This window comes from Scyliorhinus canicula, chromosome 15, assembly GCF_902713615.1.
Source record: "Scyliorhinus canicula chromosome 15, sScyCan1.1, whole genome shotgun sequence".
NCBI classification, from domain to species: domain Eukaryota; kingdom Metazoa; phylum Chordata; class Chondrichthyes; order Carcharhiniformes; family Scyliorhinidae; genus Scyliorhinus; species Scyliorhinus canicula.
The window spans coordinates 106229662-106244322 of NC_052160.1; the positions used below are offsets into that span (position 1 = coordinate 106229662).

A 14661-nucleotide genomic window follows, 5' to 3' on the forward strand; every position below is an offset into this window, starting at 1 on the left:
GCAAACCCCCTCTTGTAGTCACACAGTTTTATAACTAGCAAGAAATTGGACACAGATATTAATTATGTAATAATAAACACACCCCCTCTAAAATGTCTACTATAACTCTAAGCTTTATGACATGCTCTTGCACCATTACGTGTAAAGCACTAACCATTGCAATTGCGTTGTTTTAATGCTCAATGCTGTAGAAGATGAAGAGATAGAAGAAGAAGAGGTAGAAGAGGAGCAAGGTAAATCATTTTATTTTCAAATTTACCCTTTTTATTGTTGCTTTATTTGTATCTGTTCTTTTCTATCAAGCAAAGCCTGTGCGTAAGACAGTGATCCAGTTATAGCATTGATGCCGAAAGACGCATTTAACTACAAACACTTGACTGGCATTGAATTATGATTGACAACTTTGTCTTGCAATTCCAAGAACAAAAGGAATGCAATCTGTGTTGTTTCAGTTGAGAGGGTGGCTGATGGAACCTTTGCTAATGTCACTCGAATGCTATTTTTGCCACATCAACTGTGGAAATCAGATCCCCAAGGGGTGGGATGGAAGTCCTGAGGATGCAGTTTAAATTGACTTTACCTAGCAGTCCCAGTAACATTAAGAAATTTGACGTGGGAGGCCTAAAATGGGAGGAGTGCATTACATTGAAAATAGTGCCCTTCCCTCTGGTAACGTCTTTTTGCTAAAAGAAAAAATGATAACCCATGAATGTGAATTATCCTGTGCATCACATCATCTCACTTTTACTAAGTTGCAAAATATTCCAGTTCCAATCTGTTGACTAACATTTACACTGTAGCAGAGAAGGAAAATTGAATATTTCTGTCTTAAAACATCTTATCAAATGATAAGCACCAACATATATTTTAATTAACCCCTTTTGCTTGAACATTTATTTCAGCTGATGAAGGGGAAATAGAAGATGGGGAAGGTAAGGTGGAGACCCAAACTGGGTACTGCTTTTATTATGTGTTTTTGTGTTTGACAAATTGCATATTCCGTTGCTTAATAATGATGCAAAAGATATATGGCTACTGTAGTCTCCTACCTTCTTTGCTCCTTCCTCCAAGAATAATGCGAATTACAGCAAATTTGACTTCCAAACAGAATAATAATAGCAAATACTTCATGTTAAGGTGTTGCTTTGCAGAACTCATCTATGTTTTCTGCTGCAGAATTCCTTTCCCGTTTTGCATTTACTGCTAAGATCCTAAATCCAGAGATAGCCAGATGATACCCCATTCATATTGTAAATGAATAAGCTTGCACTTAACAGGAAACGTTTGCCAAAGGCCACCCTGCTCAGAATATTAAGTTAATAAAGCTACAGCTGGGTGAAAATATACTGCAAATCTGGGTACACAGCTCATTTTCATACTTTGTGGTGCCATTTGTACTGAGGTGACAAAACATTTCCCAGCGATGGGCGGGGTGGTGGGTGCTGATGGAAGCGGGAGATGTATTGCCCCCTGTGGAATTTGAAGAGTATTACATAAAGCGCATACAAAGCTGCTCCCTGGATCTCACGCCAACTCTCAAAAGTTGCAAGATTTAACACTTCCAAAGTAATGCCATGAACACAGCTGCAGAGAACAAAATGTTTTCTCAAGTGTTAGAATCTCAGCAACACTTCTGTCCAGCAATCTGTAAAACACTCCGGGGCATGAGCGATGCAACTGCTACAGAAAGACAACTGATGCTTCTGCCACTTACCATTGCAGATCAAAGATTTAAAATCATACATTGTTGCAATTAAATTCATACAGCATGACTACAAAACCTGCTTGAGCTGCACCTTTATTTGTTCTGTTTAGCCCAAGGTCTTTTCAATCATAAATGTAACAAGTTGAAAGATGAATCTTAGCCTTCCAAATACATGTACATAAAACATAATAGAAATTATAAGTGTCAAAAGATCAAAGTTAAACTCAATGACTACTATTACTTCAAGCTAGCAATTCATTATTTAAGGTGAGAGATGTTTGACTGAGTGAGTTGTAACTTTCAACTTTTTGCACCTATAAATGGAACAGCTCCCTCGCGCACTCACACTTCACTTTGAGTAATGATTAAATTCAATTGTCAGAATGTAAAGAACCCAGTTCTACTGTTGGCTTATTTCACTGTGTAATGGTAAATTGGAAGAAATGCCTTTTGTAATCATAGTTTAAGAAAGTACAAAGACAGGGCAGCACGGTGGCCTAGTGGTTAGCACAACCGCCTCGCGGCGCTGAGGTCCCAGGTTCGATCCCGGCTCTGGGACACTGTGTGGAGTTTGCACATTCTCCCCGTGTCTGTGTGGGTTTCGCCCCCACAACCCAAAAATGTGCAGAGTAGGTGGATTGGCCACGCTAAATTGCCCCTTAATTGGAAAAAATAATTGGGTAATCTAAATTTATAAAAAAAAAGAAAGTACAAAGAGAAAGAAGGCTGGAGGAATTCAAATTCTTTTATTCGTTGAATAAACATAAAAATGTACTTTTTTGGAATGATTAACTGGCATAAAGTCATTGTAGAAATAGGAAATAATGCAGCAGTTCAGACTATAAATGTTAAGGAATCATAGATCATAGAATTTGCAGTGCAGAAGGAGGCCCATCGAGTCTGCTCCGGCCCTTACAAAGAACATCCTGCTCAAGCCCATGAAATCTACCCTATCACCGTAATCCAGTAACCCCCATTTTACCTTTTTGGACACTAAGGGCAATTTAGCATGGCCAATCCACCTAACCCGCACATCTTTGGACTGTGGGAGGAAACCGGAGCACCCGGAGGAAACCCATGGAGACACGGGGAGAATATACAGACTCCGCACAGACAGTGACCCAACTGGGAATCGAACCTGCAATCCTAGAGCTCTGAAGCAACTGTGCTAACTACTATGCTACCTTGCTGCCCACATGACAATTTTGCAGTCAGTGGCAAAGCTTTGGTGTTCACTGTTGACCTTGAAGGAAACTGCTCACAAAGACCTACCAATCCCTGTGTCATAGATTTCTCTTTCCCTAACTTTAGTTCAAATCTGGGACGAAATTCTCCGACCTCCCGCAGGGTCGGAGAATCGCCCAGGGCCGTCGCAAATCCCGCCCCCGCCGTGGCAGAAATTCTCCGCCACTCAGGAATTGGCAGGGCGGGAATCACCCCACGCCGATTGGCGAGCCCCCTGCAGCGATTCTCCGGCCCGCGATGGGCCGAAGTCCCGCCGCTGGGAGGCCTCTCCCGCCGCCGAGGTTTAAACCACCTCTGGTGGCGGCGGGATCGGCGGCGCGAGCGGGCCCCCAGGTTCCTGGGGGGGGCGTGGGGCGATCGGACCCCTGGGGGTGCCCCCACGGTGGCCAGGCCCGCGATCGGGGCCCACCAATCGGTGGGAAGGCCAGTGCCGTGGGGGCACTCTTTCTCTTCCGCCATGGCGGAGGCAGAAGAGAATCCCCCAGCGCGCAAGCGCCGGTGGTGACATCAGCGGCAGCTGGCCACTGACGTCACAACCGGCGCATGTGCGAATCGGCGAAGGTCTTTCGGCCAGCCCCGGCGCTGGCCGGCAGGCCTGAAAGGCCGCTGGTGCCGGTTTTCACGCCAGTCGACGTGGTGCCAACCACTCTGGCGCGGGCCTAGCCCCCAAAGGTGCAGAGAATTCCGCACCTTTGGGGAGGCCCGACGGCGGAGTGGTTGGCGCCACTCCCCTACGCCGGGACCCCCCGCCCTGCCGCGTAGGGGAGAATGCCGCCCCCGCCAATACCCGGGTGGTGGAGAATTTCTGCCACGGCGGGGGCAGGATTTTCGGCAGCCCCGGGCGATTCTCCGACCCTGCGTGGGGTCGGAGAATTTCGCCCCTGGTCAGTGATTGCAATATGTGGCGTCTTCAATGGCACAACTGTTGGAGAAACACAGGATATCTGACAGTAGCTTCTAAATTTTCATTTTTCGCTGTGCATATGCGGAATCCAGAAACTGCTGTTAACGGCTGACAGTTTCACTGTCATTACTATCATAGAATCTGGGCCACTATATTTCACGCTGAATCTCATTTAAGTTGTAAAATTGCTGAAAATTATATTAGATTATTGTACTAAGTAAATTTTCATTTATAATTTTAATTCCTAGAAGATAGAACTGCTGAAGAGGCTCAAGGTATGAAATACAAAAATATTCTGAATTTTTGTTTATAATCCTTTTCCTGTGCCTTTGGGCTTTGTCAGATAATTTGAATGGCCATTATTATATATCAAATAAAGCTTAATACTTTCACTACCATGTATCATATTAGGATTCATCCATAACCTTCTGCCTGTAACCGCACAGATGTAGAGTGGACAAAATTGGAGTGGTTTATTGATTAATAAACCATCTGAAATACCGGGCCCGATTCAACAAGAAAAAATGTATGTCCGGTTTTGGGCGCTATTCAACGGTACTTTGCCGTTTGTTTTGGTATCAAAGAGTTTCTCTCCGCTGAGGTTGCACTTAGAGTAATTTCCTGCTCGCAGGCGGCAGTGCCAGCCTGGTATCCATGGACCCTGGCAGAGGCCTCCCCAGATACCGAGGGTCTCTAGTGGCCTGGGAGACTCTCTCTCTCTCCCCCCCCCTCCCCCGTGCCATTACGACTATTTGGTTCATGTTTCTGGAAACCAGCACTAAACGGCAGCCTGGCGAAGTCTCTCAGGTGCGGCCGTTAGGTCTCAGGCGCCAGGAAAATCCTGTGAATGAGCTTAATGGCTCATTTAAATATGCAGATCTGGACCATGCCCAGTAGGGGCGAGATCCAGGTCACAAGGTCTCATGAGATTTAACCATTTTGAACTTTGCAAATCTCACTCTTGTCTCTTGTGAGATTCACCGGATTCATCCCAACACCAAGCCAAGTGGGCAAGGCTATTAAATCACGCCCATAGTATTGTATCTGAAGCCAGGTCAGAGAGAAAAATCATTGGTCCTGTTTCCCCTGTTTAAGAGTCCCTTATTCCTCTATCACCCACTCCCGCTTTAAGCCTCCCCCTCAATCACAAAAGATATTCCTCCCCTTTCTAGATTCACCGTCAATTCAACAAATCACAGAAAGGTCCGAGTAAAATACTTTTGGCATCTGGCTACAAATATCATCCGATATGCAGCACAGGTCATTGATATTAAGAGCTGCAATGACATGATGCAACGTTAGTTTGGGCATGTCCTATAGATGATCCCACCATGGCTATTAAACAAACCAGAAAGTATAATTTTTTACTTCAACAACATTGTGCAATATTGTAAATTTAACAGGAAGATATCAGATTTCTTATTTTTAACACCATGCGGATGATAACATTGATTTCAGTGACTGCCTTAGCCCTCATGTTTTTCACATTGCACCACATGTACACAGTGGCAGTTAATTTATATTTGGAGGAAAGATTCAATACTTGCAAACCAAATAAATTGCACAAGATATTTTCCATTCTGTAGAAGTAGAAGACTTTCATGATATTATTCAATATAATTATTTCATACAAAGAGTGTAGTTGCAATCTATTTTATCAATAATCTCACATGGTAGAAAGATCAAATGACTCCTGAGCAACAAAGTGGAATGATTGAAAAAAATAGATTGTCACTGTCAGTGAAAAGTGTTGGATCCCTCAGGTGTCTCTGTGCAAAATGTCATTTAAGAGGCCAGGGGACAAAGACAAATGGTTCACAATAGTAGCTGTATTTTATTGATCAGCAAGTCTGAAGACACTGTCGTTTGATGCTTCGCACTACAATATATTTTCAATATCTACAATGATTTACAACTTGATCACGATATTTCAATACCTCAAAAAACACACAGGAAGCACCAAGTTAGAATGAGGTATTTGGTATGTTAAAGAAAGAACAAGGTTGAAGTCAATGAAAAGACTCTTGAGAATCATGTGCAGTGATTCATAATGAGCCCAATCCTGTCTCCTGTCCTGGAAAAGCCTGCTCACAGTAAACTTCCATTTGCAACAAAATAAACTGAACTCCAGCCAAGACTGAAAAACAAAGGCCATATAGCCCAGTTCATCTCATCCACCCTAGAATGACATATAAGCATATATATCATGAGCAGAAGTAGGCCATTCGGTCCTTTAAGCCTGCTCTGCCATTTGATAACATTGCCAAAAACACCAGTGACAACTCAAAAGAACGTAATTGGTTGTAAAGCCAAGAAAGGTGCTATATAAATGTGGGTTTTGCCTTTCTTTCATTACACCTGCATGCAGTTGTCAGAGTGACTGGAGCAATGGTGAAACTGTAGGCCCAATGCTGATTCTCGAAGGATAATTAATCACAGAGCAATCAACTGATGTTAGGGAAGTAGCTACAAAGAAACCAGTACATTTACAAAACAATTAAACTCTGTAGCTAACCTCTCCCATAACCTCCACCTCCCCGTCAGTGCCCTCTCCAACTCGCCCTCTAACCTCACTTCAACTCTGATCCCAACCACCTCTCAACCCCCTGCTAACATCCCTCCAACCCCCATACTTAAACCCTCCTCCAACCTCCCCCACCAACGCTGAGTAACCCCCACTCCCACCTTCCCCCAATCCCCCACACTCAAACTACTCCCAAAAACCCTTCCAACATCCCCCCAACCTCTTGTTCCTCAACCTCCAAACTGCCCACTTCCGCACCCTACAAACCTCTCTCCAAAGGTCCCCTCCTGACATCCGCCAAACTCTTCTACACCTTCCAACCCTCTCACCTGCCCCCAACCTCCTCCCACCCTGCTCAAGCTTCCCCAATCTCCCCCAACCTACCCTTCCCCCAAACTCCTCCCCCTGACACACACCATCCAATTGGTTTTAAAATTTCAGGGATTTCCGTTTCCATTTTTCAAGTGTGAACACTCTCCTGATAGTTGCTGTGTTGCTGTTGTTCTTCAACAGCTTCATGAATTCCTGGCAGGCTTTTCAAAGAAATACTTGAAGCCATGAAGTTGCCCAGAGGTCAGAAGTAGTAGCACAGCAACTCAGTGAAATTGCCACTGACACCGACAGACCAGCTTTAAAAAGATCAAAATTCTCTGATTCTGATTTTTTTAAGCTGCTCTGCCAGCTCTGGCTTCTCAGTCTGGACAATGAGAAACACCATTCAAAACAAGAACCTGCTCCGTCCCATGCCCTGGGGCCTGGTGTTTGACACCATCTGCACCTGCATTTCTCAGGTCCTGCCTGAGACTTGTCAGTGAGTATGTGCTGTATTTTTACTCTCAAGGTGGACTGCTGGATTTCCATTGTTGGGAGGGAGGGGCTGCTTTTGGGGCAGGCGGCTTGGAATAAACAAAACAGGGGCTGTCAGGTGACAAGGAGGGTTATTTAACAGGTCTGCCTTGGTGCCAGTTGTTATAAAATGGTAAAGCTCTCTGGCCTTCCCCTCTCACAACCCCTCATCATCCACAAAATCCTAATTTCCCCCTCACCCCACCCACCCATATGGCTCCTCATACTGCCTAAACTGAGGATTGCCAAACATCTATGCCTTCCCATGCCAAGCTGCTGCACTTCCATTCCCAATTACCCATTATACACCATATAGAACCAATGAACCATATGGAGAATTAGATTCCAATAAGGTAAATGGTGGTGGGGGAGTGGGGGGGAGGGGAGAGTGTATTTAGGAAGACCTGGGAGTGGGGTCTCTGATGGGTCCAAGGTCCAATAAAGAGGAAAGCCCCCTTTCCCATCACCAGCGATGCTAGCCTCGACCGGGGGGGGGGGGGGGGGTGAATCGGGTCCCGGGAGGGGGCGCGGAGGCTGCCGTGAAACACGGCCGGTTTCACGACAGCCTTTACGACTCTCCGCATTTGCGGAGAATCACGCCCAATATTTCTGAAATTGTGTTTTTGCCAAAGCATTTGAAACACAAGGTACAGTGGAAATAATGTTTGACAATCTTTTTACATCCTGGCAGGAAAGGTAGCTGTAATTATTTGAAAGGTTCTCCAATTTAGTCTGGCAACATTCTATATTTCACTTTCCTGCATCAGAGTTTCTGGAGTCATTGCATACGTGCCAAATGAGAGGTTAGAAATGATTAGAAACAATTCATTGTCATAGTAGTACCAAATAGATTGTGTAGCAAAGTGGGCTTGTCAGCCATTTCCTTGCAGAGGGATGGACTAAAATAGACAAAATAGTCTTTCATCATAAAATGTATGTTGGTGATTTTGTGCACAAACCAGACTATAATATCACTTTGTAAACACAAAGGTGCTTTAAAGCATGCTGACTTTCAAAAGCTGATTTCTTAGATTCACTGCACTTCCCTTGGGTGTTTTAAAAACACTTTTAATTAATTAGGAAGTAATGGGCGCGATTTAATGGAAGAAAAGAGAGACCCGTTGTGGACGCATTAAGTGGGGTGTTTCCCGCCATGGGCAGTGCCGAGAACGATCCCATTATTAAGCGGGTCTCTGTTCCTTTTTCAGGCCTCAGTGAGGAAAGCCCGCCAAAGCTGCACTTACCTTCATTTGCTGCACTGAGGAGCTCCGCTCGCCAGTGCAGGAAGGGATCAGGGTGCCATTTAAAAATGGCACCCCAATCTCGCAACCTCCCAACGTGAGCCCCCCGTCCCCCAACACCCCAACTTACCGATTCGGAGACCTCAAGCCCACCTCATAAGGACAGAACACACCCGGACCAGATCCCTGGTGGCACTGCCAGGGTGCCAGGCTGGGTGGCATCAGCAGTGCCAGGGTACCACCCTGCCAGGAGGCCAACGACTCGGAATTCTCCAATCGCCTGGGAGATCCCCCAGTTGCCGTACCTAGGTGGGGGGGGGGGGGGTTTGATTTGAAAAATAATGATGACCTGATCACACATAATCTCATTGATCAGGTTACTGGGTATTTCAATATGTTTTGTGATGATTCTAATGCCCACAGAAGCCAATTACCCCTGAACTCTGTTAACCCTGAAGCGTACCATAAGACTGTAAGACATAGGAGCAGAAGTATCAGTCCATCAAATCTGCTCTGCCATTCAATGAGATTGTGACTGGTCTGATATGATAGCCCTCAACTCCACCTTCCTGCCTTATCCCCATAACCCTTGATTCCCTTACTGATTAAAAATCTATCTATCTCAGTCTTTAATATACTTAATAACGTACTCAATCTTGAACATAATTAATGATCCAGCCTCTACAGCTCTCTGCGATAAAGAACTCCACAGATTCACTACCCTCTGAGAAAAGAAATTACCTCCTCATCTCAATAATAAATGGTGACCCCGAATGCTGAGATTATGCCCTCTGGTCCTAGAGTTTCCTGCAAGGGGAAATAAGTTAATGAAAAGAAAAATATCAGAATATGCACAATACAGTAGCAAACTGTAATCTTGTTTACTATCAACACAGATGAATAAAAATAGCAAATTCAGCTTTGCTTTTACATCACAGTATGAATATGAATGCTCTGGAATCCGTTATTTAAAGTACAAATACATTTATTTGTTCAAAATATATCTTAACTTTATATCTGCAGAATTCTGCTATGTCACTGTACTGAAGTATTCTGTTATTTAACTTTATGCCAGACTTTTCAAATTCATTCATGGCGCATGGGCATCATTAGCATGGTTGACATTTATTGTACATCCAGGCATTGGGGTGGGGGGGAGGGAGGTGAGTATAATGCTATGGATGCCACGCCATTCAACTGACTGCTTATCTTTGGGCTAATGAGGCCCTTATGTAGCCAATTAATAACCCTTAATGGCCTCACCCTACCACCGCAGGATTTAACCAATAGCAGGACAGGCCCACATCAAGCATTCAATGCAGAGCTTCCACTGCATGGGCTGGTGATGGGAAAGGGTGCTTTTCCTCTTTATTGGACCTTGGACCCATCAGAGACCCCACTCCCAGGTCTTCCTAAATACACTCTCCCCTCCCCCCCTCCCCCACCACCATTTACCTTATTGGAATCGCTTAGCCTGTCGCAACTGAAACTCCACCCCCCACGCCCCATTTACCTTTCATTCTGGCTCCATGGTGCCTCATGATTGAGGGTTGGGGGCTGGGTGCTGTCCCATCAAAGGCTATTGCTCCCAGTGGCGTGGCTGGAGTTGGCGAGCTGCCAGCCATTTGATTGGCTGGAAATTTAAAGGTAGGACTTCTTGCCCTGGTACGAAATGCCGCCTTAAATCAATTAACAATCTGATTCTCATTAAGTGCCTGCAAGGTGAACTGCCAGAGGAGGGTGGGCTTATCTGCAATGTTATTGTTGCGTGCTCAGGGACACTAGCTCCCTATAATATCCAACCACTTTAAATGTGCTCCCCTTAGTTTCTGTTCCATCATCTAATGGGACAGAGTTTCTTTGGTTACTTTTGTGAGTGCCATGAAGAATCCAGCACAAGTTTGTAGAATAGAAAGAAATAACTTTATTTACAATGACATATATACAACAGCAGCAGTACTCCCGTGCTGCTCATTCCTCTCTAGCTGGTTCCATACTGGCCAGCTTTATTTACACAGGGACTCTGCTAATGATTTCTCCCCCCCCCCCCCCCCCCCCCCCCCCACATTGGGGAAACCCATACTCCCTAAGGATTGCGGGATTAACATTAGTCCCCAGCCAGTGGTAAGCAGGCAGGTTATAACAGTTGCCTTATCAAAATCTGTCAAAGTCTTCTCCACTTCTATCAAATCTCCTCTCAATATCTTGTCCTCCAAGTAGAACAAGTCTGATTTTGTAAAAAAAATAATTTTATAGTTAAAATGCCTCATCTTTGGAATGATTCTGGGTAAATCTCCACTGCACTGTCTCAAGGACCCTTGCATCCTTTCAAAAGTCTGGTGACTAGGATTGAAAGCAATAGTCCATCTGTGGCCTCAGAGAAGCTTTATACAGTTTCAGTATAACTTACCTGCTTTGGCACTTAATACTTTTATTTATGAAATCCAAGATCCCACTGCTCTCCTAATATGCCATCTTAAATAATCTATGCACATGAACCCTCAAATTTCTCTGGCCTTGAACACATTTTAGAACTCTGCCATTTGGTCTATGTTGGCTTCTGTATTCCTTTTGCCAAAGTGCATCACCTCACAATTCTTTATATCAAATGCCATCTGCCATTTGTCTGCCCATTCTGCTAACTTATCTTCGCCCTATTGCATATGATTGGTATCAGCCTCACGGTCAGCAATACTTTCAATTTTGGAGTCCTGAAATTTTGAAATTTTTCTTTGTATTCCAATATTCAAATCAGTTATATATATTTTTTTAAAACAGCGACCTTTAGGAAACACCATTATCCTTCAGTCTGGAAAAAATGTCATTTACTCCAACATTCTTTTTTCTGCCCTGAAGCCATTTCATTTTTTTACCCAAGCTGACACTGACCTCTCCAGTACAAAACACGGATAAAGCATTGAACAGAGTAAATCACCTCCAAATTCTGAAGTAAAAATGAACATGGGTATTAATCCATTTAAAATAAGCGGACAGAAGATTGTCATATGCTTTCACGATTTCTTCCCTATTATTCACACCAATAAATGCTACCATTGTGTTTGGGAACAAAAATGGAAAACAAATTGAGCATTTCAAACTATAGAACTCAGGAATTATGGCACAATTCATCTGCTTTCAGAGGAAAATACCTATTGCTTATATTCATCATGATTTTTATACATTAAAGAAGATTAATGTGTAACATGTTCTTAACTACCTTTTTGTGGTCAGGTTACCACACCAATGAACATGGTTCAGTCCTGGATGTGGTTAACAGCAAAATGTAATCACAGTAGTTACTCATGGACTTGCTGCTGTTTAAGCTGTTTATTAGATTTAACAATGATTTAGTGTCATACACAAAAGACTATCTCAGTTATGTGTCAATTCTAAAACTGAGTAATAAGGTCAGGAAGCTTTCCACACAGGCTTTTTTCAGACAATGCACACTAATAATTTGCATGCAATATTAAATAATCTTTCTTGACACTGCAATGCTAGCAGACCAAGGTGGGTTAACACATTTTCTTAGATGCTGTTTTTGCTGGTAATCAAATGTGTTGTCAGAAAGAATGACTGAAACTAGCAGTTTTGTAATTGTCACAGTGAGAGTGGAAGGGGATTTTCCATTTGCTTTTAAAATTCCTAAAAAATGCCTTCTCCATAATTTATACAGCAAGAGATGAAAGAGATGGGGGAAGGAGAAGAGGGTATTTATGTTTCCTGCTGAAACAGCATTGAGACTTTATGAATGCAATCACACTTTTGATGAAACTCACCCAGCCTTTACTTCATACGTCCTTTTATAATATCCCTGTGAAGCACATTGAGACATTTATCCTGTTAATGGTGCTATATAATAAACATTGTTGTTGATTTTCTGCAAAATTACTAATCAGCCTAATTATGCTCTCTTCTTCATCTGATTTGCATTGTGGGATAAATGACTGATGCTGTAATTTACACTTTATTATCTCTGACTCAACCAGTTTATTAATACAGAGAAAACAGTTAAATGGATCATTATCTTTTGCTCAGAAATGTCGTTCATTCAATTATTTTATTCTGTCATGCATTCTGTTGTGCCACGTTTGGCAAGAAACTAACAATGGAGTGAAAATGATTCCAATGATCAAACGATCAGAGAATCCCACCACCAGCGATTGGCTGGAGAATCCCGTCCGTTGGCTTTAGTGAGGCAACACAGCAAGGAAGTAAATTAATCCAGATTTTTGTTGCAACTTACTTACATGTTTATTCATTTAGCAAGAGGCATTGGTATAAAAATTAGAAAGGGGATTTGCATTTGCAACTTTTATTCCTTTTAAACACATCCTGTATAGATATCTCAATGAAGGCAATGTTAATTCCCTGCCAAACATTAACCAACCTAATCTGATTTAAACTACAAAAAAACTATTGACTTGATCTGAGGCAGTGTTCTGGTTGACAGATATTTTAATTCACTTCAGTTTTTTTCCTCTCCTTGTTCGGCTCTGATCATTATTCCCAAGCTATACAAGAACTGAATATTTAGTGCGTCCTTGAAAAAGTATTCTTAATATTGCAGATCTCTGTTAAATGTGATTATCAACCAACATGTAAATAATCCAGACCCGAATAATGTTTATTTTCTAACTTTTAAACTGTTACTAACAGATGTCTCATTTTCCCCTTATATTCCATACCTAAGAAGGAAAGCCAAAGCCAAAGTAAGAAAAGTTCATTTCTTTCAGTCATCTCTGAAGCTAAATGATTATTGAGGCAGCTCTATTTTGTGTCATGACTCAATGCAGTTATTTTATGCTTTTGATGTTGGCTCTGGATCAATGGTAACACACATACTCCTCTAAGTCAGAAGGCTAAGGAGTTAAGTCCCAACCCAGACACTGGACTGATATTTAATGGAGTGCTTGATTGTCTGCTGTATTTCACATTAGACCCAACCTGATCTCTAGATATTGAGAATAAAACAGATAATGCTGGAAAAACTCAACTAATTTTGCTGCATCTATGGCAAGAAAATAGTTATATTAGACTCAAAACATTAACTTTGTTTTTCTCTCCAGAGATGTTGCCCAATCTGTTGAGTTTCCCAGCATTTTCTGTTTTTATTTCAGATTTTCAGCATTCGCAGTGTTTTGCCTTTGCTCTAGATATTGAGCCTTGGGCTTCTTTACAATGGAGCTAGCTGAATATTGGACCCTCAGCAGTAAAGAGCAGTAGATTGGGCAAATGGGTAAATGTTTCTGATTTGGGATTGGACCAGGCCAGAATCCAATTGGGGTCAGGAACCAGGGATGGTCTGGCAAGGTTTGAGTTTGGACCAGGGATTCCAAGGTAGGGGACTAGTGGGGGATTTCAGGGATGGTAGATCCAATGTGTTTGCTCATCTTCCATCTGAGCTCCAGAAAATGATGATTAGAATGCCCACGGAAATCCAAACTCTCTTTTTAGTTGCGAACATTTTCATGTAACATGACTGTTTCCTTCTGAAATTAATTAATACAAATTTAATCTGTGTGTATTTCCTGTCAGTAACAGCCAATTTTCAACCAAAGCTATGGTGTAACCTTCTGAAGTGAAGGAGATCATGTGATAGTTCCAGTAGCCAAAATACAATAACAGGGGTTTTCTCTTTAATCGCTGACTTGCCACGTACTTTGGGCAGGTAATGGTCAATTGAGGGGATGAATGTTTATGGAAGTGATCTGAAAGGCAGGAAACCTAAAGGAAATTAGCTTGAGTAAAAACCTGAAAGCGTAAGAGAGATATTTTGCCTTTTCAAATGTGATGTCCTCAACAATTGAACGCAGGAACTTTGTGAGCAACACATGTGATCTAAACTATCTATTTTTTTTACTATTGTAGACTTTTCATGCCCAACCTTGTGCCACCTAAAATCCCAGATGGAGAAAGAGTTGACTTTGATGTAAGCATCTAAATTGCCAATTCTTTCCTTGTTTTTATGAGTAAACAACGGTTTACATTTAGTTTTTTTTAAATTATTGCCCCTTATTTTCTATTCTGCCTCAAAGGTGTCATTCTCAGGATGTTGGTTCAACATCTTGTTGTTCATATGGGAATAGGAAAACGAGAACGCCATGCAGCCTCTCAAGCCTGTTCTGCAATTAATTCTAATTATGGCGCATCTGTATCTCAATTTCAAAGACTCGGGGCGGAATTCTCCGCTGTG

At 42.6% G+C, this 14661-nt stretch overlaps 1 protein-coding gene across 8 annotated transcripts in view; it reads left to right on the plus strand.

The window, feature by feature from the left end:
- LOC119978816 (troponin T, cardiac muscle-like) overlaps positions 1 to 14661 on the plus strand; it is a 74088-nt gene that overhangs the window by 37710 nt on the left and 21717 nt on the right. For 3 of the 8 annotated variants that reach the window (XM_038820693.1, XM_038820698.1, XM_038820694.1), the window contains 5 exons: positions 192 to 233; positions 903 to 932; positions 4103 to 4129; positions 13159 to 13177; positions 14337 to 14397. In XM_038820693.1, coding sequence (XP_038676621.1) covers positions 192 to 233; positions 903 to 932; positions 4103 to 4129; positions 13159 to 13177; positions 14337 to 14397 — 179 coding nt within the window. The remainder of the gene's footprint in view (positions 1 to 191; positions 234 to 902; positions 933 to 4102; positions 4130 to 13158; positions 13178 to 14336; positions 14398 to 14661) is intronic. The other 5 variants (XM_038820696.1, XM_038820695.1, XM_038820697.1 and 2 more) reach the window with 5 other exon arrangements.